The sequence below is a fragment of the Balaenoptera musculus genome, chromosome 18 (assembly GCF_009873245.2).
Source record: "Balaenoptera musculus isolate JJ_BM4_2016_0621 chromosome 18, mBalMus1.pri.v3, whole genome shotgun sequence".
NCBI lineage: Eukaryota > Metazoa > Chordata > Mammalia > Artiodactyla > Balaenopteridae > Balaenoptera > Balaenoptera musculus.
In genome coordinates, this window is record NC_045802.1 from 79,402,847 (window position 1) to 79,425,617 (window position 22,771).

Consider the following 22,771-nt stretch of genomic DNA (forward strand, 5'->3'; position numbering starts at 1 on the left):
GGCTGAGCTGCCACCCTTCGGGGTGATGGAAACGGTGATGGTTTCTGGGCCCAAACACACGCCCAGACCTATCAAATTACACACTTCAGGTACCTACAGTTTATTGCACTTTAATTTTAATTCAATAAGGTTATACCCAAGGAAGAAGTACTTTAAAAAACATAATTAGGGGACTTCCCTGGCAGTCCAGTGGTTAGGACTCTGTGCTTCCACTACAGGGGACACAGGTTCAACCCCTTGTTGGGGAACTAAGATCCCATATGCTTTGTGGCACAGCCAAAACCAAACCAAACCAAACCTAAAAAACTAAAAAAAACGAAAAACAAAAAAATGTGACTAGACGGCCCAGGGCCAGACCCTCCTGCCCATCTGGCTCTGGGCTCTGCCCGGGAAGGCCAGCGTGGCCCTGGGACCGTAGGCTGGGCGCCTTGGACGTGCAGCGGGCTCTGCCTTCAGATGTTTTCATCCACCACCCCGTCCAGCCCTCCCCACAGCTCGCGGGAGGCTCCTGCCCGCCTGCCTGCAAGCCGGGGCCAGCCTGGCATTCCAGCCAGACCCTGGGCAGCCCCGAGCACGTCCAGCACCACCTCCTGGGGCCTCGCTGACCTGGCCCGCCTCCGGCTGCAGTGCCCGGGTCTGGATCCGACCTCCTGTCACAGCACCTGGGCCCGCTTGTCACAAGACCCTGGCCGTGGGCCTGTCCGCTCTGCATAGCGCCCCTGCCTCGGATGACGCAGTCAAACTCATGGCTCCTGATGGGTCACTCGTGAAGTACTGACCAGTTGGTGACGTGGTGGCACCTGCTAGGTGCCCTGGTTGGAGGTCTCCTGCAGCCACCAGGAGGGAATGTACAAGAAGGGGACCCACATCCTACAGTGGGACGCGGGTCACCCGGCCCTGGGCAGAGTGAGGGGCGGTGCGGCCCAGGGTAGCGGCCCAGGCTGTGGGGAAGCGTCCTGGGGGCAGGCCTGGGGCCCAGCTCGCCCGTTCTCCTCTCCCCCGCTCAAAGGAGCCAGCGGTTCTTCCCTCTCCTTCTGACCTCAAACCCCCCTCAGTCTTGCCCGAGATCCTGGGCACGAGGGCGGGGGGCCTGTCCTCCTCGCCTCCCTGGGGTCTCGACTCCCGGGTCAGGACCTGGTCCCGCAGGCGTGATGCCCCGTGATGCCTTCGCCCCAGGACCTCCAGCTGCTTGGAGGAAAAGTGGAAAACAGCTCCCCAAAGCCTCCTTTGGCCCCAGGCCATTGTTTTTTCTCCTAGCAGACTTGGCCCCCATGTGCTATTTAACCAATAAAAGTTTGGCCGCTGTCCCCCTGCTGTGAAGTGGGGCCCTGGCTGAGGCCAGAACAAACAGAGCCTTGGGTGGCTGGCCTTTGGCCCAGCTGCCGCCTGACTCCCCAGCCCTTGCTTTTGTTGGATTGTCCTCTTAAATCTCGCAGAAAATCCAGCTTTTTCCTCTTTAGTGGGGAAAAGGATTGGTAGCCTGGTCCCCCTGACAGCTGTCTCTCAGCAGCCAGACTGCGGGCTGCCGGCCACCGGGCACCCTGTGTTCTGTCGCTGTGGCAACCACCGTTTGGTGCAAACTGCGCCGTAGGCTCCGGGGCTCCTGGTTGCGCTGTGAGCTGCTGGAGGCCGGGGTGTGTGTTTTCCCAACCCCCCCCCCATCCCCCCGGGGCCCTGGAGAAATGCCGGGAACAGAGGGGGCTGCACCAGTGCTTTGTAGGAGGGGAGGCAGCCATGAGCCTCCCCATGCCAGGCCCAGCGCCAGATGTCGGCTAAAACCCAGCAACTTCGCAAACTGTGATCACAGTCGAAAAAGCCTGGTGCTGCAGGAAATATGCACAAATGAATAGCATCTTAAAATCCAGCAGGGCTGTGTAGGACTGAGCTGGTGAAAGGCAGGATTCCGGCCAGCGTGAAGTTCCTCAGCACTGGCAGAAAAGATGTCCACGCACAATAGGTTTTCATCAAGTTCAAAGCGTTTTTCAAGAGCCCAGCATTAGAAAAGACAGACATGACTTAAGTGCCAGGAAGTGCAGGCCCGTCAGGGACCGGCTGGGGGCGATTGCGGGTTCCGAGCAGCAAGGGTCAGGGGGTGATACGGACCCCCGGTCCTGGGCTCTGGCCCCGCTGCCCGCTGAGCCCGTGCATGTCCAGGCCGAGGCCAGATGTCTGTCTGTCACAGCCCCGAGCCGCCGGGCAGGCTGCAGGGTCCTGGCTCGGACTGCGGCCCCGGCCTCCGTGCAGACTCCTAGTAGAGAAGCGGGTCCCCAGGTGACTGCAGCTGCCGCGGGCGAGGGGCCTCTGGCCGCTCAGTAAATGACCAAAGGCTTCGCAGTTCAAGATCCTGCCGACACAGCGCCTTCCCACCTGGAGCTGGGGGTCAGCCGTGGCCTCACTGGGCCTCGCGGGCCGCAAGGTTGTGTCCACCAGATGCTCCGTGAAGGCCGGCCTCCCCTGCCAGCATCGGAGGCCCGGCCTCCGAGTCCAAATCCAGCAGTGCAGCATCTCCCAGCCTCGCCTGTCTCTGGGCCCCGACCTCCCCCTGACCAGGACCCGGTGTGTAGACCGGGCCCACCTGGATACCCTGGGACAGTCTCCCGTCGCAGGAACCCCACCTTAATCCCATCTGCCAAGTTCTTTTCACCAGTGAGGCGACGTACCCACTGGTCCTGGGGTTCGGGGCAGGGGGTCACTGCCAGACAGGGTATCTACGTGGCCCACCCTGCACTTTATGTTCCAGGAAAGGTGCTCTCCTCTCCCGTCTCCACATCTTAGCTCAGCTGTCCCCACTGCTCAGCGCCCCTTCCCAACGGCCCTCACCTGCTACCCCCTTCCCTTCTGGAAACTCAGCTTAGAGCGGGGCCTTCCTGAGCCCGGGGGGACCAGCCCCTGCCCTGTGCTCGTGGTCCCTGTGACAGGGTGCAACGCCCAGAACGGGGGTGGGGACACACCTGTGGGCGTGCCAGACCAGGGCCTCCATAGCCCCTTGGTGAGAAGCCTTGAGGCTGCCTCAGTTTCCCCAGCTGTGAATCGGGAACAAGCGCAAGTCCTAGCCCCTGTAGGAAGGCGGTGGTCAGGCCCTGACTGATCTCTCAGTCTGGAGTCCAGGTTGCCTTATATGTGCTGTGTGGCCCGGGCCAGGGTGCTGACCTCTCTGTGACCCAGCCTGTCACCTGCAAAGCAGAGCTAATGGCAGTCCCTGTTCCAGACGTTTTACATGAGGACCAAACGGGTCATCCGTCTGAGGTGCTCATAAGCATTCCTCCTTGTCGGGGGAAGGAGCCGGGGTCTCGGGGAGCTGGTGTCGGGCAGGGGAGGTCAGCCGGGCTTTCCTCAGGAGGAACGTTTTCACACCCCCAGCGTCAGGGTCTCCTTTCAGGCAAGTGGCTGTGTGTTCTGGACTCACCCAGGGCACCTGAGAGCCGAGGGTGCCCCAGACTCTGGGAGCAGGCCCCGCTCTGCCCCCCCCGGGACGTGGGGGTGGCCGTGGGCCCACGGGGCCTGCCGGAGCCTGCGGGCTGCCTGCCCCTTCCTTCTGCAGGGCCACACCCTCCCCTCAGGCCGCTGTGGAGCCCCCGCGGAGGTGGCCGGGGGCGCACGCATGGTCCCCAAACCGGACCAGCCTCTGCCCGGCCGGCTGGCCTGGAGGACCCCCGGCAGCAACCTGGGCGGAGAGGTTGCCCTTGGGCTCGACCAGCGTGTCAATTTTCCTATTAGAACGTCCTTTCAGCGTTTCCAATTACGCCTTTAACCTCCCCTTTGAGTGGGGCCCAGGTCCTCGGAAGAGCGGCTGATTCACCACTCCGCAGGGGCAGGGAAAACAGTGAGGTGAGCCCGGAACATCTAGTGGGGCCAGAAAGCCAGGAAACGCTCCGGAATTTAGTTAATCAGAGAAGTAAGAGCGTGTCACAGACACAGGGCACACCCTGGAGGCGCTGCCGGTGGCCACAGATGGGACCCTGTGAGCAGCGAATACGTGGTGATGGGGCCTAACCCACAGAGTAACATGTGTGAGAGCCGCGCCGATGGAAATGGCCGCCTGGATAAACAAGTGAGCAGGGACAAGGACGGCCCTCCTTTCGGGAGACCTTCCATCGGTAAGTAACGGGGAAAGAGGGACACGGAGAATTAGCTGGGCGAACTCACACCAGCCGAAGAGAGACCTCAGGGGCGTGAGGGCGGACACCCCTCTGGAATCGCTTACGGGATCGGCGTGGCTCCCATGGCTAGTCCTCGAGTCCACAGTGCAGCCGGGTCGTTCTCTAAGTGGGCGTCCGAGCACGGGGGGTGCTGGACAGACAGCCCCCTGTGGCAAGCAGAACCCTCACCGGGGGGGCCGCTGGTTTAAAGGAGCTGGGCAGGTGGTCAGCTGGGCAGGTAGTCAGCTGGGCAGGTAGTCAGATGGGCAAGTAGTCAGATGGGCAGGTAGTCAGCTGGGTAGGTAGTCAGATGGGTAGGTAGTCAGCTGGGTAGGTAGTCAGATGGGTAGGTAGTCAGCTGGGCAGGTGGTCAGATGGGCAGGTGGTCAGCTGGGCAGGTGGTCAGCTGGGCAGGTGGTCAGGTGGGTAGGTAGTCAGATGGGTAGGTAGTCAGCTGGGCAGGTGGTCAGATGGGCAGGTGGTCAGATGGGCAGGTGGTCAGCTGGGCAGGTGGTCAACTGGGCAGGTAGTCAGATGGGCAGGTAGTCAGCTGGGTAGGTAGTCAGATGGGTAGGTAGTCAGCTGGGCAGGTGGTCAGATGGGCAGGTAGTCAGATGGGTAGGTAGTCAGCTGGGCAGGTGGTCAGCTGGGCAGGTAGTCAGATGGGCAGGTGGTCAGCTGGGCAGGTAGTCAGCTGGGCAGGTAGTCAGATGGGCAGGTAGTCAGCTGGGCAGGTAGTCAGCTGGGTAGGTGGTCAGCTGGGCAGGTGGTCAGATGGGCAGGTGGTCAGCTGGGCAGGTGGTCAGCTGGGCAGGTAGTCAACTGGGCAGGTAGTCAGATGGGCAGGTAGTCAGCTGGGTAGGTAGTCAGATGGGCAGGTGGTCAGCTGGGCAGGTGGTCAGCTGGGCAGGTGGTCAGCTGGGCAGGTGGTCAGCTGGGCAGGTAGTCAGATGGGCAGGTAGTCAGATGGGCGGGTAGTCAGGTGGACAGGTAGTCAGCTGGGTGGGTAGTCAGATGGTTAGGTAGTTAGCAGGGTAGGTACACAGATGGGTAGGTAGTCATCTGGGCTAAGTAATCAACTGGGCAAGCGGTCAGATGGGTAGGTAGTTAGCTGGGCAGATAGTGAGCTGGTTCAGTAGTCAGCTGGGTTAAGTAGTTAGCTGGGTTAGGTAGTAGCTAACAAATATGGTCAGCTGGGTTAGATAGTTAGTTGGGCTAAGTAGTAAGGTGGGTTAAGCAGTGAAGGGGGTTAGGTAGTCAGCTGGTTGTGTAGTAAACTGGGTTAGGTTATTAGCCGGGTTAGGTAGCTCCGTGTTAACTGAGCACCCCTGCAGGGACAGCCGGTGCCTGAGCTGTTCTCTCTGTCCTGTCCTGTCAGGGCAGAGGTTTAAACCGGAGGCAGGAGTAGAGCTGCTGCTCTAGCAGGAGGGCCACTGGGAAGGGTAGCGTGTGTCAGCAGCTGGGGCTGTGCAGGCCGTCCTGGGACTAGTCAGATGACACACCCAGTGCCCCCTCGCCGCCTGGCTGCTTGGTGACCTCAGTAACACCAGGGCTGCCTCTGTAACACCCTGAACTATCTTGGTGAAAACAGAGAAGCCAAGGTTGGCGCTCCAGGCCAGGGCAGCCCCTGGTTTGGGGGGAGGCAAAGGGGACGGGAGGAGGTGGGACAGGCTGGAGGTCCTGAGGCGGGTGGACACAGCTCAGGGCTATACACGAGTGCACTCTCTCTCTCTCTCTATGTATATATAGTATATACACCCACAAGGAAGCCGCAGGAAGTGAGGTCAGAGTTCCTTGCTTGGAGGAGGGTCTGTGTGAACCCTGAAACTGAGGGCGTCCTCCGCTCTGGACAAGCGAGAGGCAGGCTTGCTTGTAGGGTTGGGGCCGGTGACCCCGGGGCACCGACCGGGGCTTGCTTACGGGCTTCTGCCTCGAGGGGGGGGCAGTCAGTCGTGCAGCCCCCAGGGCCCCCGACAAACCCAGAGCCAGCAGCCAGACGGGCTCAGGGAGGCAGGTACCACCGGCCGTCTGAAGAAGCAGGAGGTCTTATTCCTGCCCAGTGTGGTCACCAGGCGCCAGGCAGATGGCTCCTCGGGGAGCAGGGAGCCCAGGTCTGATGGTCTGTTCCTTCACCGAAGCTGCTGGAGTCCAGGACGAGTGAGGGCTTGGACAGATGTGAGGGTAGCTGACGGTAGCTCGGGCAGGGCTCGAAGGAGCGTGCAGGGGTTGGGCTCCCGAAGGACCTGCTGGAGGCCAGGCGCTCCCCCGGCCCAAGCGCCCGCGCACACGTGGGCTCAAGGACGTCCCGTGTCTCCTGCTGGCTGCACTCTGGCGTCCACGTCTGAGTCTCCAGCTTCTACGTCACGGCCCCGCGGAGCGTGTCTGTGGCTGACAAGGGCAGGCCCCAGACACAGAGCCGAGCAGATGAGCGGGGGTGTGGGCGGTGGGGGGGCGTCCTCCGCGGCTCTGCTACCATGGGGCTCCCGGGTCCTTCCCTGCCGCCACAGTCCCTCGGGGGCAGCTCTGAGCCATGCCGTCTCCATGCCTGGGGAGGGACAGCACAGAGCCCCGGGCGGGGGATGATTTGTGCTTTCCTGGCTCGCCCCCTGCTCCGTAAGTCTGGGATGTCAGCACTGGCCGCTCTTCCTGCCCTTCCCAGGAACCAACGTCAGGTCTTGGGACGTTGGACGCCCCAGAGAGCAGCGCCAGCCCCGGCCGGGCTCAGGATGCTCCACTGTGGGGTCTGGGAGAACCACTTACTCCCGAGAACTGGCTTGAAGTTCTCAAAAACCTGTCCAGATACATCATAGCTGGAATACCAGGCAGCCCTTCACACCGACCCCGAGAGCAGGCGAAACTTGTGGGTGGCAGGGCCGTCTGGGCCCCCTGGGTGGGATGCAAACTGACACCGGCCAGGGCTCCCGCCTGTGGGGCAGGACGACTGCCCGGCACCCCAGAACCTCCGTCCCCGCCTCTGTGAGCCTCAGTGCTCCTGTCTGTAGAATGGGTTCATTCCACTCCCTGGCTTGTCTCAGGCTCCAGCAGAGTGGAATCCATCCAAGTGCTGCTGCTGCCGCCCCAGGGCGCGCTCCCCGGCTCCCCAGCACCCTGCTCCGCACAGGACAGCCTGCTCCACAGTCGTGCTTATCAGGACCGGGAAGACCTTCGCCCACAGACTGTCACAGCGGGCTGGGTCCGTGGAGGAAACGTCCTGCGTCCTGCGTTGTGAGCGCCACACTCCTCTGAAGACCCATCCCAGGTCCAGGCAGATGGAGGGGGACCGAGGCGGAGTCCAGCCAGACCTCGCTGGGCTTCCTGCAGCCCAGCGCACGTAACTGAAGAAGTCAGCGCCTGGAGGAACTCCCCCCACCCCCAAACCCCGCCCAGGACAGGGCTCTCCTCCTCTCCTGCCCTCAGGGCTGCCCCCGGCCCGCCCCTCTCCCAGGCAGCTGGTAGAGTCCTCAGGCAGGTTGCACTCTGGGAAGGGACAACTCATGGGACAGGAGGGGATGCTTTCCCGCTGCACAGCCCGGGCTGGTCCTGACAACCTCTGCGTGTTGCTCTGGTGAGCCTCTCACCTCCAAAGGCCTTAGCAAGTGCCCCCCTCCCCCCGGCGGCCAGGCCGTCCTTACTCAGCTCCATCCTCCTACAAGTGGGCCCTCCATGCCGGATGTCACTAGGGACACCAGGGAGTCCAGAGAGACTCAGGGCACCTGGGGACATGGGAACCTGGGGACATGGGGATACTGGGGGACATGGGCACCTGGGGACATGGGGACACCTGGGGACACTGGAGGGATACTGGGCACAAGGGTCTCAGGATGCTGCCGTGTGAGTGACCTTTGCGTTTGTGTTTTGCTGTGTGAAGCACGTCAGGGCATCACGGGAAGCATCTTTTGGGGGGTGGGTTTCCACGTGAGCCAAGTGTCGTCCACCCTCGGAGGCGCCCAGGACTCTAGACAGAGGTGCAGGTCTGTCTGTCCTACGGAGCTCGTGGGGTCATGGGTCGCGAGGTCATGGTGCGGGGAGGGCCAGTGGCCAGGACACTTGACCGCCGGGCTGCGTGTAAGCTACATGCCTTAGACTGGAGGGCGTGGCAGCCGTGCACACGGGGCCTGGGTCAGGCCTCACTCTGCCCGACAACAGACGGCCCCCACCGCATTCCCATTCTGGCTGCTGCTTTAGTGAGTAGAGGAGAGTTAAAATCTCTAACGGTGACGAAGCATCAGGCCACGGCCGCCTCCTGGTGAAAGGTCTCGGAGGATGACGTCCCCGCTGAAAAACAGAGAGAGGCTGTGAGGGCGCCAGCCCGCCGCCAGGGGGCGTGCGGGGCAAGCGCGGCTGCCGTTCGAGGCGGGATCAGGGAGGGCGGGGACGCGTCCCTGTCACGTCCCTGTCCTTGGAGCAGCAGGAAAAGACTAGGAATCAAGGGCAGCAGCAGCAACAGCATACGCTGGTTGGCGCGTGGGCACGGCGGCCTCTGAGGGCAGCAGCCGGTGGGAGGCGCCATGCTAGTGACCCTTCCCCACACGCAACTCCCGGCCTTCCCGCTGCCAAATTGGGACGATAATAGGGCCCACCTTGTAGAATCAGTGAAGTGAGACCCGCCGAACGTCTGGAGGTGTCACATGGTCACCGCTGCTCGCCGCGCGCTCCCCGAGCCCCTTCCTCGCCCAGCCCACCATCCATGTTCCACGTGACTGCGCGCTCTTTAGCAGGTGTGCCCCGTGCCCTGGGAGGTGTGGCCCCGGAGCATCACTTTTCAGATGATGGAGCTCATTTTCGTGGGGCTGCGTGCAGATAAAGCAAGACGCACCGCACGCCCACTCTCGTTTCCCCCTTGGAATGGAAGCTCCGCGAGGCCAAGGTTCGTTCAACCGTCGCCATGTCCCCAGCACTTGGAACGGTGCCTGGCACGTGGTAGGCTTTCAGCAAACATTTACGATGATATTGGGGAAAGGGCGTATGACATAAGGAAAACTTGTAAAAAAAAAAACAACTGGTGCAGTGTGATGCCAATTTTGTAAAAAAGCTTTATTTACCCATCTCCATATATAGCTCTCTCTACATACATCAAGAGAGAGAGGAAACACTCAAGAGAAATAGATGGAAATTCTAACAGTGATAATCTGAAGGTAATCTGACGAGATGACAGGCTGAATGCTTTTTGCTGGTTCCCACATTTCCCACAGTGAAAACGCATATGTGATTTGGGGGAGAATACTAATATTGGGAGAAGCAAGCAGGAGGCACTGGCATGGTGCTCCAGGGCCCAGGCAGGACGGGCGCCAGCGTGCGGCTGGCGTCCGCCAGAGGCGTTGGGGCCGTTCCTGCCCCAGGCTGGGGGGGGGGCCCTGCAGCCTCTCATTCACTGGTGTCTGAGTAGCTGGGGGGCCAGCGGGGACGGAGGAGGAAGCTGGGTCAGGCGACAGGGGGCCCAGGCTCTGGTGAGCTTGCATAGGCGCCCCTGCAGGCTGAGTCGGGGGACCCTGAGGACCGGGGCCTCCGAGCAGGGGGACGCTGGGGGGCAACCCTCCCTAAATGTAAACACCCGTCTTCTGCCTGCAGGCCGCAAAGGCCAGGCTGGCCCTCCGCCGAGCTCCAAGCGCCGCGATGGGCAGAAGCAGCTCCGACGGCCACCAGGGCGGCTCAGGCGGGAGACTCCGCCTTCCCTCCTGGTCTGACGTGAGCGCGTTGAGTGGCCAGCGGTGAGCTAATGGTTCTTTTTTTTTTTTTTAATATTTTATTTATTTATTTATTTATGGCTGTGTTGGGTCTTCGCCTCTGTGCGAGGGCTTTCTCCAGTTGCGGCAAGCGGGGGCCACTCTTCATCGCGGTGCGCAGGCCTCTCACTATCGCGGCCTCTCCTGTTGCCGAGCACAGGCTCCGGACGCGCAGGCTCAGTAATTGTGGCTCACGGGCCCAGTCGCTCCGCGGCACGTGGGATCTTCCCAGACCAGGGCTCGAACCCGTGTGCCCTGCATTGGCAGGCGGACTCTCAACCACTGCGCCACCAGGGAAGCCCCGAGCTAATGGTTCTTACTGCCCTAGATCGTACAGCTTCCCTCCAGGTTGTCGGCTCTTTTTAAATCCGCAAGGCCCGCGTCACGCCCTCGTCACCCCTGGAACTCGTGTGCTCCCTGGCAGGATGCAGAGGTGGGCGACGCAGGGCTGTGGTCGGGCTTCACGGGGAGCGCCCGCTCTATGGGCCTCGGCGGGCCTGGGGGCGCCAGAGCGGAGGCCCCCAGGGCCGCGTCCACCCGCCGGGCTGGAGCTTGGCCCGTGGGCAGGAGACAGGAGCCGCCACCTCCACACCTGCAGCCGGCCCTGCAGGTTCCCACGGCGCCGCCCCGACTGGCTCCCCACAGGTACCCCAGCCGACACGGGAGGTGGAAGGTCACCACCAAGCCAGCTGGGTTGTGCACACGTGTGAGGCCGCCCTGCCCCCCGGGGGCCCCTCCATGGCCAGACAGGTGGCACGTGGCTCTGAATGAGGCCAGCTGTCCGTGGTGGCCAGAGATGGACACGGACAGACCAAGGGCGAGGGCTGGCCGGGGGCTGGTCACCCTCCTGGCCTGTTGTGGCTGAACCCCGGGACTCCAGCCCAGAGAGCCGCCTCCTCCGGCGGGTTCTCCAGAAGCTCCTCTCGGTGCCCTGCTCGGTGGCCAGGTGCCGGAGCCAGGAGCTGCCACCCAGCGGGCAGGGACAGGGGGCACTTGCTCGGGAGGGTGTGCATGGTGAGAACGCGCAAGTGTGCCTGCTGCTGGGGACCCGTGGGCCGCCACGTCCTTAGTCTTGGGCTGAACCACAGGAATGGCCTGGGACAGGCTTCTGCGCCTCCGCTGGTTGAACAGAGGAGCCTCGAAGCCCGTCGGGTCTCCCTGGTGCGGCTCCCCGGCTCCTGACACCCCTCCCCGCTCCCGCAAGCAGCACCTCCCTGCGGCTTCATCTCCTCCACGTGGCCCTCGGGGCTCCCAGTCCCAGCTGCAAGGACGCCTGTCCCCGGTGCTTGGGGACCAATGCCTGGGGTCCCACCATGCCCTGGTGGCAGCCCTCGTTGGGGCTGAGTGCGGGGCTGCGCGACCACTGACCTGGGAGGTGCGGCCACCCGTGCCGTCCGTCCCTGAGCTGCATCTCCCCCTTAACTTACATTTCACGGGACAGGGTGCATGGAAAGAAGGGACGGGGCCCCTGGAGAGGGACAACGTCTTCCGTTCGCGCTTTACTGAGCCCTTTTTAAAGGTGGTGTCATCACTTCGCGGTGGTGGGGACGTTCCACGTGGGGTGGTCACGGCACCAGGTCTGCGTGGCGTCTCTCAGGGCAGCTGTCTTCGTCCCTCGCCCCTCCCGGCCTGGCCGACCCTAGGAGACAAGTGGAGACCTCGGTTAGACCCCTGGCCAGAGGGGGCGGGGCTAGGGCGGGACCCAGGAGGTGGCCTGGCCCCCGCCCCCTTTCTACTTCCTGCCCCTCCAGACACCCCCTTCGGGCCCCGGCCCATCTGTGAGCGTGAATTACCTTCTCCCGGCTGCTATGAGCTCTCCCCCACCTTCTTCCTGGTGGAGTATGGGATGCAGCACACCCAGCTGGTCCCGGTCCTGGAGACAGAGCGGGGCGGGGTGGGTGGGTGAGAGAGGTGCCCCCACCCCATCCTGCCAAGGCCAGGGGGGCCGAGGGCCTGCCAGCCAGAGGCGGCTCCCGGCCGGTGCAGAGCCCGGCTTGCCCTCCCACCACCACCCCGGTGTCTCCAGCCCAGGAGGGACCCCTTGAGCACAACAGACCTTGAAGGTCAGCGGAGCCCAGCCGCCCCCTCCCTCCACTGCCCAGCTGCGAAGAGGCGCTGCAGGGGGACGGTGCCCAGCCCAGCGTTGCCCGAGCATCGCAGCCCGTGCCTGTCCCTGTGCGTGGGCTCTGGGGGTTCCACTTCCAACCAGGCTCTGGGATGAGGTGGCCCCCTTCCCTTCGCAGGGACCTCCACGGCTCGGTGCCAAAGCCCCCCAGCGGGCAGCTAACGGGCTGCTAGTGCCCGGGTGCCCTAGGGGGCTGGCTGGATAGAGGCGGCTTAGCTCTGAGGGAAACTGAGGCTGCAGGTGAGCAGGGCAGACAGGAGGCCCCGCCCGGCAAACGTCCAGGCCAGGCCCCTGTGGAGCAGACCCTGTCCTGCTGTCCAAGCAGCCTCCAGCAGCTGAGGCTTGGCTCCTGGGCACGGCCCGTCTGCAGGTTCTCTGGGGCAACTGAGCACGGCGGGTGGGGAGCCTGACCAAGAGGCCGAGAGGGCGGGCCTGGGCCCGCCTGGCCTGGGGCAGAAAAGGAGCTGCCAGGCTGCGTCCGGTGTGGCCGAATCCATCACCACGTCCATCAAGAATTGATGAGAAAAACAGACGTCTGCTTAGGAAAGACCTTCCCATGTCAAGCATAGATTTGGTTTAATTTTTTTTTTTTTAATTTTTAAATTTAAAAAAAAATTTTATTTTTGGCCATGTCACGCAGCTTGCAGGATCTTAGTTCCCCAACCAGGGATTGAACCTGAGCCCTTGGCAGTGAAAGCACGGATACCTAACCGCTGGACCACCAGGGAATTCCCCAAGCATAGATTTGGGAGCGTGCCGGGCAGTCCTGACATCTTGGTGAAAGCCACACGGCCGGCTGTGTGAGCAGAGATCAGGAGAGACGTGGGGTGACACTTCCTAACAGGAACGCTCTCCCCCAAAACACACAACCAGGGGAAAGGCAGTAACAGCAACTGCCAAATAAGCAAAGGGCTGTAACACTATAAACATTCACAGCTGGCAACCCAGGAAAACGGCCCGAAGAAGGCCCTGTTCTCCCAAGGTCCGACCTCTGCTCCCGATCTTCCTTTGGGGCCACGTGCTCCCATGAAGTCCCCACTGTTTCCGAGAGGTGGCACTTGCATATTTAAAAGTTTTCCTCTGTGTTGTGCTATTTCACATTGTTTCATTTATTTTAAATGACCGCGTATCGGTTTTACAAAGTAAATAGAGAAATTTTTCTTTTAAAAACTGTGCAAGCAAATTAGCCAAGACATTAATGTGGTTGTTAATTCAGAGTGGTGGAAAGTGGATAAATTGCTATTTTCTCCTTTGTGTTTCTCTGTATTGTTTAAAATACTGTAGATCCACGGCCCTGGGCGAGCGTCTCACTTGCTCCCAGGCGGCTCGCAGCCTCACAATCTCTACCCATAGGGTGGAGGCGGTCAGGACAAACGTCTCCCGCCCCCGCACCCAGGTCCCTCTGCCGTGCTGAGCCAGCAGCCACGTGTGACGGGTCCCCCCACTGCCTGCGGGACCAAGGGCTGTGACCTCGGCAGCCAAAACCCCGAGCTGCACGGTGAGGAGACCCTCCCACTCTCACCTCCTCTTCTTCTTCCCACCTTTCCCTCCCTCCTACTCTGGCCCTTTTGTTGGCCGACAGGGTGGGGAGAGGGGTCTAGCTAGGGGTGAGGTGGGACTCACGGGGATCCTGCCTCACCCCTCCAGCTGCAGTAAATGCCTGGGTCTCTGCGTGTGCCCAGGAGGAATCAAAAGCCCGGGGCTCGCTCTGCCCACCAGAAACCCTGATGGAGGAAAAGCCTCCCACCTTCCCGAGTGTGAACCCCTCACTCACTCGTCCTCTGAAAAATCCCCCATGTCCATCTGGGATCGCTTCTCTTCTTTCATGGCACATGTGATCACCTGTGGGATGTGGTGGGAGTAGTTGAGGGGACAGGGGAGGGGGTCATGACAGGGACCAAGGCCGGACCTGCTGAACCTGCCCAAGGACGAGATGGGGCGTGGAGACTGCCCTGAGCGTCCTCCCACGAGACGGGGCACCGTCAAGTGGGAATTTCTAACTAGGGGACCCTGACCAAGGAACTGTGCCCTTGATGTGAGCTACCATGACCTCTGGACTGTAGGTCAGAAGACCTGGGCCCTAAGTCCCAGCTCTGCCCCTGACTGATTCTTCTTGAGTGCTTGAAGCCTGTGGTGCCCCCGTGGTAGCCTTGTGTGTGGAGGCAGTCAATGACCAGCTCTCTTCATCGTACAGCAAGTTCTGAGGGCAGATACAGAAGGTGCAATCTGGAAAAAAGCAACCCCCAGGTAGGGGCTTACATTTGCCAGGAGAGAATTTCAAAAAACTTCCAAAGAGATGGCAGCTCACTATAGCAAAGAAATGGAGAGTATTTGTGTTGGAAAGGCTCAATCAGGCCATGGGGTTAACCCCTTCCTTTCACAGAAAATGGTGATGATGATGGTGATGATGTGACAATGGTGCTGGTGATAATGGTGATGATGATGGTGATGGTGGTGCAGGTGGTGACAGTGGTGATGATGATGGTGAAGACGTGATGATGGTGGTGATGATGGTGGTGATGTGACAATGGTGCTGGTGATAATGGTGATGATGGTGATGGTGATGGTGGTGATGTGATGATGGTGATGATGATGGTGGTGATGTGATGATGATGGTGATGATGATGGTGATGATGGTGGTGATGACGGTGAAGATGTGATGATGATGGTGATGATGACCGTGGTGGTGCACGTGGTGGTGATGGTGATGATGTGATGATGGTGGTGATGATGGTGGTGTTGATGGTGAAGATATGATGATGGTGGTGATGTGAGGATGGTGATGATGATGGTGGTGATGTGATGATGATGGTGATGATGGTGGTGATGATGGTGAAGATGTGATGATGATGGTGATGATGACCGTGGTGGTGCACGTGGTGGTGATGGTGATGATGTGATGATGGTGATGATGATGGTGGTGATGTGATGATGATGGTGATGATGGTGATGATGATGGTGGTGATGTGATGATGATGGTGATGATGGTGGTGATGATGGTGAAGATGTGATGATGATGGTGATGATGACCATGGTGGTACACGTGGTGGTGATGGTGATGATGTGATGATGGTGATGATGCTGGTGAAGATGTGATGAAGGTGGTGATGATAGTGATGATGACCATGGTGGTGTAGGTGATGGCGATAGTGATGAAGATTATGGGGATAGTGATGCTGATGGCGATGAAGATGATGATTGGGGTGGTGGTTTTGATGAAGTTGATGGTGATGAAGATAATGATGACGGTGGTGGTGGTGTAGGCAATGAAGATGATATCTAATGCTGGGACTTTCTGGGTACCAGGCAGTGTTCTGAGGGTGTCACAAAACAACGCTAGGCTGTGGGTGCAACTAAGATCCCCATTTTGCAGATGAGAAAACTGAGGCATGGAGAGGTATGGTGACTTGTTTGAGCATTCACTGGAGAGCTGTGGAGGCCGGGTCTCCCAGCTCCTCAGCTTGTGCCCTTTCACCACCACAGCACAATCTCACAAGAGGTTCTCAGGGCCCCTGGGTACCTCGAGGGTTGACCCAGGCCCTGGAATCTATGGAGGTGCGGGAATGTGTGTGGGTTGGCGTGAGGGAAAATGAGAAAGAAGCGAGGTGCTCTCTGGTCCCCTGGCCAGTCTTCAAACCCCGGGGCCGATCTCTGCCTCAGCCTCCAGCACACCCATGCCCGGGGCAAGCTCCTGGGGTGAGGTGGGAATGCCGCATGGCCCCAAGTAAGGCGTTTCCTGGTGGGTGGTTTGGCTTTGTCAGCTTTGGGTTTTTTACCTCCTCTGCTCGGTCTCCCAGATCAATCTCCACAAACACAGGTGGTTTCTGTGGATGGAAACCAAAGAGGCGTGGATGGTGGGCTTGGGTGAGCCAGGGAGGCACACAAATTCCTGGGAGGGAGCGTGGGCTCTGGGCCCATGGTGGCCAGGGTCTGGGCATTACACTGAGACCACCAGACACTGGCCGTGTGTGGTGGGACCTGCTGGCAGTGTGGTTGATGAGGTGTCCCCTGGCAGAGGGAGGGGACGGATGTGGCCTCCCCTCTCCCTGCTCACCTCCCACCAAGTCCCTGAGAACTCAGAGGGTCTCCCCCACCTTCGCCCCCTGAGAATCAGGGCCAGTGATGCCCAGAGCTGGGTGGACCCTCCAGGCCCACTGCAGGCCTGCTCACCTGGGCAGCGCCCAAGCTCTGCCTCTGCAGACCCCCTGCCCCGCTGCCCGAGCTGCAGAGACAGACAGTGAGCCGTAAAGGCCTGGGGGGCTCAGGTGCAGTGGCCCCCAGGTCTCTGACCAGGCACCTTGGCTTGGCCCAGTGGTAGCAGTTTAGTCAACACTGGGAGAAGTGATTTGGGGAGTGGAGGGGACCCCAGGGGCCCTGGACGCAGGCCAAGCCCAGCTCCCTCCACCCCCGCACGCGGATCGGGAAGGGGAAGGAAAGCTTCTCTCGGACAGGGTCCTGTGAGCACCGCTGCCCCCGGGCTGCGGCGGGCCGGGGCTGGGGCTCCCTGACAAGGGCAAGCTGAGGGTCACCTCCTGTCGGGGCCCCCGCTCCCTCAGCAGCTGTGCTGTTTGGCAAGCCGGGGTTAAGGTGCCCCGGCACCAGCCAGGAGCACAGAGCTGGACGCTGAGGCAGCTCAGGCGGGGCCTGGTCCAGCCGGCGCGTCCACGGCAGGACTGTGCCTGACAGGCCTCCCCTTCTGACTTCTGTTACTAAAGTGAAAAGCTCTTGCCTCTTTTTGCAGAAGGTCACCCAGCTGTACGGACTCCGGCTCCCCTTCCTGTAAGAAGACACCAAACAGATAAACAGAGGCAGGACTCCAACGGGCAGGGCCGGCAGCGCGTGCACATCAAAGGACCACGGCCTGACCTTGGCCTCCAGGGCACACTTGTCTGTGCTCTCCCTGCCGTCCGGCTCCTCCTGGCCGCTGGCCTCGGGCTCTGCCTCCTTCCAACTCCCCTGCACCTGCCCAGCGGCGTCCTGGCGCTGCTCCAGCTCGTCTTCCTCCGGGTTTGCCTGGCTGCAGCGGGTGGAAGCGGGGTTTGGAGACGACGCCTTCCTCCCTCCTGGGCACCAGTGCCCCTGGGTCAGCAGGGCGAGGCTGGTGGGCGGTGGGCGAGGCAGACCCAGGTAGAGAGGTGGGCAGAGCGGATAAGGACACGGCAGGGCTGCTGAGCTGGTCTCCCCGAGGAGCCGTCACCCCGACCTGCCCCAACATGAGGGACGCCGGCAGCCTCGGCAGGCTCCCGGGTGAGATGCCGTCTGCCCGGAGATCCGAGGCGGAAGGTCTGCAGCGATAGGCGCCGGCCCCAAGATGCTGGGCCGGGGGGATGCCGGTGGGGGGCTGCTTGAGGCCCTGAGAGCCCCCTGGGTCACCGGCCCCCGACCCTCCCATCTGAGCCTCGAGGTCTTCTCCGGACGCCCTGGCCTCCCTCGGGCCCACCCCCAGGTCTCGACCCTGGCGCCCACTCCCACCCCGGCCTGCCGTGTCCTCCTCACGTCTCTGCACAGCCGCCTCCGCTGGACCAAGGCCACTCACCAGCGGGCATCTTCCGCGTCGCTTCTGAGGTCCTTCCCCTGATCTTCAGACTCTGAGGAGGAAGCAGCGGGTCTGTCGTCAGCCTGCGAGGATGCTGACGGGCCACCTGCGGGGTGTGGGCGCTGCCGCCCCAGTTCTGACCGGCATTCTCGCGCATCCCCGGCCCAGGAGGCCGCCCGCCCCGACTCTTCACGTCAGCGCTCTGCAGGCCGGTGCAGGGAATCGAAGGCCCCGAGCTGGGCCAGCGCCCACTCCCCCCACACACAGGGTCCCTGCCCGCTCCGTGGCACGCGGCGGGAGGCCTTGGCGTTGCCTTTACTGTCACTGTGCCGGGCGCGGGACCCCTTGCGTCCTCCTGGTGGCAGCAGGTGGGGTTGGAAGCAGCAGGAGCTGAGGGCCAGGGCGGGGGCCTCAGCCTGCGGCCAGTGGAGAGGGCGACCCAGCCCCGGAGCTGAGATCTGAGCCACACCATCCCCTCCAGGACGCTCCTCCTGGCTCCTCTGAGGGGCGATGCCGGCGGTGGGAGTCCTCTGGCTGGGAAAGGTCTTTGTCCGGTGGGGAGAAAGGGGCACAGGATCCAGCCCGGCCTCATGCATGGAGCGGTTGTCAGTAAACAATTACGGGGAAGCCGCATTTTGGTGACCTCGGCGGGACAGCGTGAGCCTCGTGAGCTGTGAGCTCTGAGCAAGACACCGGGGTTTCCTGGTGAAACGCAGGCTTCTGCTTCTCGGAGGTCGCAGACCTCAAGGGGGTTTCCTACGCCCTTTGGGACCTAAGAGAAAGCCCCCGAGGGAGGGGTCTCGAGGTCGCAGACGCTCCAGGTCCCGTTTCTGTGCAGTCACCTCTGAGCCCAAGATGCCCGAGATGACGGTCCCCGTAGCTGCTCCAGATTCTCCCTAGAGCGGCCTGGTTTCCACCCCCCACCCTGACACACAGCCTGGCCCCCTGCCCCAATGAAAACACCGCCTCAGGGAGACTCCAAGCTTTAAATAATGTTTTTGACAGGAGACCCAGCAGGATGCCTCTGCAAGCTGCTATCCCGGAGGATTTCCTACAGAATTTGGTGGCCAGATCAGCTACGCAGGGTCCTTTCAGCTCACAGGCCTCGGGGGAGGGGGAGAGGGCCCGGCTCCTGCAGGTGCCCTGCTTTCTGTTCCTGCTTTGTCGCTGGTCCTCGCTGTCTTGCATGCTGTCCCTCCCCTGGACCGTGTCCCCCGACCCCTGCCATCCTCCAGCGCCATCCTTCATGGGGACCTGGGCCCCCTGCCCAGTGTTAAGCGACCTTCTTTGGAGGGAGCCTTCCGTCACGCCCATTCTCCCTGGCACTCGGCACCGGCCCTGGGCCGGGTCGCCCGCGCACTTTCCTTGTCTCTGGTCTGAGTTCCCTGTGGGTGAGAACTAGGTGCTGTGTGTCCTCCTCAATCCACGGTCCGCACCCGGGCTCCGGGACGTCTGCTGACCTGCGGCTGTGCCGCCATCCCCAGGCCGGCCCTGGTCACCTGGAAACAAAGCCCTGAAGGCCAAGGGTGGGGCGATCTTGGGTCTTCAGAGAATATTTCAGAACTTGGCAGCTCTCGCTGCATCGACCTCAGATGGAAGGGCGCGAATGGTTCGGTTCAGTGGTTTTCTGGCAGGGATCTACGGTGGACTTCTTCCGGAAAATCTTCAGCAGTCCCTAGCCCGTGTGTGCACACGTGTGTGCTTGTGCATGTCTGTGTATGTGTGCAAGTGTGTCCGTTTTTAGAAGACACAGGGCTGCCCCAGATAGGTCTTCAAACCTGCTCCTTCCGGTAACGTGTATTTGGCAGGAAGGAAAGAATCAGTAAAAAGAGAGCCTGGTTTTTCTTTGCTCCAAAGCAGCTGTGGAATGAGAAACACACACCTGCCCCCAGTGCACCGTTATCATAAAGTAAAAATGTCAGTGTGTTCGTGGGTTCCCCCTTTGTCCGCTTTCTAAGAAGGCCCTGCGTTTGTCGGGGTTCCGGGCGCACCTGCAGGGCTCAGGCGGTAAGGCTCCAGGCAGGGCGCGAGGGCGCAGCTGCGGCTGGGCCTCGCGCGCGGCTCGGGGGAGGAACAGCAGGCCGGGCAGATCTGCCGCCGCACGCGAACAGACTACTTCGTTTGCTGCCTTTCTTCAGCTGGCCTCGAAGGGATCGCCAAGCCACTTACAGGTCACTGTCTGGACCGCGAGCCGCCCCGGAAGTCGGGCTTCGCGCCGCGGGGAGCGGAGGGCGGGACAGGCGCGGGCCGGGGCGGGGCCGACACCGGCGTGAACCCTCTGCCCGACCGGCCTGACGCCACCTCGCGGCCAGGGCGCCCCTCGCCCCCTGCGCGACCGCGAGCGGCCTCCACCCTGCGGATGTCAGCAGGCCCTGTTCGCCGAGGCCTGGGCCCCTCCGGAGCCCCTCCGGGGCACCCCTGCGGGGGGGCGTCGTTGGGGCGCCGGGCCCGGAGGCTCTGCGGCAGAGAGGCCGGCGGCTGCGGCCTGGCGTCCCAGGCAAAGGCTCAGGGCCCGGGCGCGAGCTCCGCCGTGGACCCGCGGGCTCGCGCGGCCCCTCCGTGCGCGGACTCCTCCCCGCCCGGCTGGGGGGCGTGTCCCACAGGCGCTCGGCCCCGCCTCCTGCGTCCACGTCACCTTGACACCTGCGGGCCCGGCGGCACCAGCGTCCTGGCTCTTGCTTCCAGGTGTGAGCGCCCAGGCCAGGCGGGTGCCCCGCCCTCACTCGGGAGGCCGCACCTCGTCTCATTTGACCATGTGGACGGCGAGCAGTGCTCCGCGTGGCTCCGGCTCCGGGCGGCTCGTCCCCTCCACGCTGTCCGGGAGCCCCAGCGGGCCCGGTGCCTGGGGCGGGTGTGTGCCCGGGGGCCGGACAGTGCAGCGCTCGGTGCGTCCCTGCCATCCACCCTGTCTCGGCAAACCCAGCGGTGCTGGGTGGGAAGGTCCGTGGCCGGCACTGCTGGGGACACACCGTGGCTACTTGCAATATTTCCTGAGCAGGTTATAGGTTGGTTGCCTCTCTGGGGAGCTCGGCCCTCCCGAGCCTGAGAAGGAGCGGCTGTGCTCGGACTTTTAACGGTCAGAGGTAGTGGAGATGCAGCGGCCCCTGTGCTGTGACCGGCCGGCTCCTCCTTCCCCTCTCCTCCAGAAATAACACAGCTTTGGAATTTTAAGCTGAGAGAAGAACAAATATTTTTATACAATGACCTCTTAAAATCGCTCCTAGGGCTTAAACAAGCAAACCGCATTTCCCTCTTACTGTGTTTTGTTTCCTAACAGTCATTTAGACTTCCTAAACGACAGTCTCAGCAAAGGGCACTTGCTGGTGTGAACCACAACTGCTGGGGTCCTGCCGACGACTGGCAGTCACTCCGTTTCTCCGCCAACTCGGGCCCGCTGCCCTGGGGTAGCTGACCTTCCAGGGGCAGGTCCACGTAAGGACCAGGGCGTTTCGGGCACCCGTCCCCACTTCGGCCACACCATGGCCCGCTTGCAGGGTTAGAAACATGCCGGAGTGGGACACGTGGCTGACACAAGGTATAAATGTGCACACTTTACAGTGTAAAGGCCACATTAGTGCCGAGCAAACGCGCGGCCCCCAGCCCCGTGGGTTTGCTGCTGCCCCTGGCCGTGAGGTCCCTGGCTCTGGCAGCGGGATTGGGGCTCACCCCAGGGCCTCATCATAAACCTGAGACACTTCGCATGCTGGCCCTCACGTGCCAACGGTCTTCCCAATGTCCCCAGTGCCTTCACAGGCCACGGGGCCCAGGTCTCTGTCTGTCCTCACCACCTCCTCCTGCCCTCGACAGAGCTTCCAGCTGCCCCCCTGCAGCCCCAGGCTGGCCCTCCGCTGGCCCCCGGGATGTCCCCACAGTCCCAGGCTGGCTCTGCCCCCTCAGACCTCAGTGCCTGACACGCCCCACCCTGGCCCTTAGGATCTTAGGCAGGGGCAGTGGGTCCGGGGCGGGGGTGGGTGTGTGGCCCTCGCTGGCCCGGGGAGAGCGGTCTGCCCCGCCCCGCCCTGCCCTCGGCCCTACCTAGCTCCTTGCACAGCGTCTTGATGCAGCTCGGGGGGTCCCCCTTCTGGTGCAGGCCGCCCACACTCCGGCTCCTCTGGAGCTCAGCCATCTTGCTGGCCGCCTTGAGGTGTCCGGGGCTCACGGCCGAGGGAGGGGCCCCGGGGCCCAGCCGGTGCCTCCTGTGTGCGGCCGTGGTGTCCTTCTCCATCCTCCCTGCCTTCGGGCCACGGGAAAGAAGAAGGAGGCCGGCTCTCACGCAGCCCTCAGACGGAGCGCATGGCTTACACCCCCTGCACGGGGAGCTGCCCTTGTGTGCCCGGGCCCCGTTGCTAGGTGGCCCCTGTGACATCACTGCAGAGGCAGAGGCCAGCCTGCTGGCCCTTTCCGCGGCCCTAGGTCGGAGTGGCCTCCTCCCAGGGCCTCCGGCCTCTCAGCAGAGACGGCAAAGGGCCAGGCGGCCGGGGGCCTTCATGCGGCTCTGCAGGCGCTTCTGGTGTTGGGTCTGCTGCCTTCAGGCGAATGTCTTGATTCCTAGCAGGGACGAAGGACTCGGAGGTCACGGCGGTGACTCCACTTGGCGGCCTGGGCCCTGGGTGGCGTCCTGCGTCCTCCCCCCTCCAGACGAGGGGAGATTCACGCAAACGCAGCTTCGGAGGGCAGCCGTCTGCGGACAGGCACCTCTGAACTGTGCCGAGGAAACCCTTCTCTGCACTTTCAGTCGAGCTGTTTGCTGACACTGCCGTGACCAAAGGCTCGCTCGGGCGGCTTCCACAGTAGACATTCGCTTTCTGGGTCAGGAGCCCGGAGGCCTGAGGTCCAGGTGTGGGCAGGGCTGGCCTCCTGAGGCGTCTCTCCTTGGCCTGTAGATGCCCGTCTCCTCCCTGTGCCCTCATGGGGTCGTCCTCTGTGCGTGTCTGTGTCGTGACCTCCTCTTCTTAAAAGGACAGCAGTCAGACTGGGTCAGGGCCACCCTAGTGACCTCATGTAACCTTAATCGCCTCTTTAAAGGCCCATCTCCAAAGGCAGTCACTTTCTGAGGTCCTGGGGACCAGGACTTCACACATGAGTTTTGGGGTGACACAGTTCAGCCTATAACACAGCCTAACAGAAAGTTTCTGATAATCTATTCAACACAACTTTTTCTTCTCTTCTGGGACCACGGGGGACAAATCATAGCAGGTGTTTCCTGAGCACCCAGCCGACAGCACTAGGTGTGTCATGAATGTTCAGA

At 62.0% G+C, this 22,771-nt stretch overlaps 1 protein-coding gene across 1 annotated transcript; it reads right to left on the bottom strand.

Annotated features, from left to right (window-relative positions):
* Nucleotides 1-11,415: 11,415 nt before the first annotated feature.
* On the bottom strand, nucleotides 11,416-21,748 carry C18H13orf46 (chromosome 18 C13orf46 homolog). The gene is made up of 8 exons (XM_036831121.1): nucleotides 21,559-21,748; nucleotides 17,524-17,575; nucleotides 16,854-17,004; nucleotides 16,717-16,764; nucleotides 15,764-15,811; nucleotides 13,762-13,829; nucleotides 11,656-11,735; nucleotides 11,416-11,501 (listed from the first exon to the last, which is right to left on the bottom strand). Exons 1-7 carry the CDS (start codon nucleotides 21,746-21,748, stop codon nucleotides 11,669-11,671), a joined length of 624 nt encoding a protein of 207 aa, XP_036687016.1. The 3' UTR covers nucleotides 11,416-11,501; nucleotides 11,656-11,668.
* Between the last annotated feature and the right edge of the window lie 1,023 nt (nucleotides 21,749-22,771).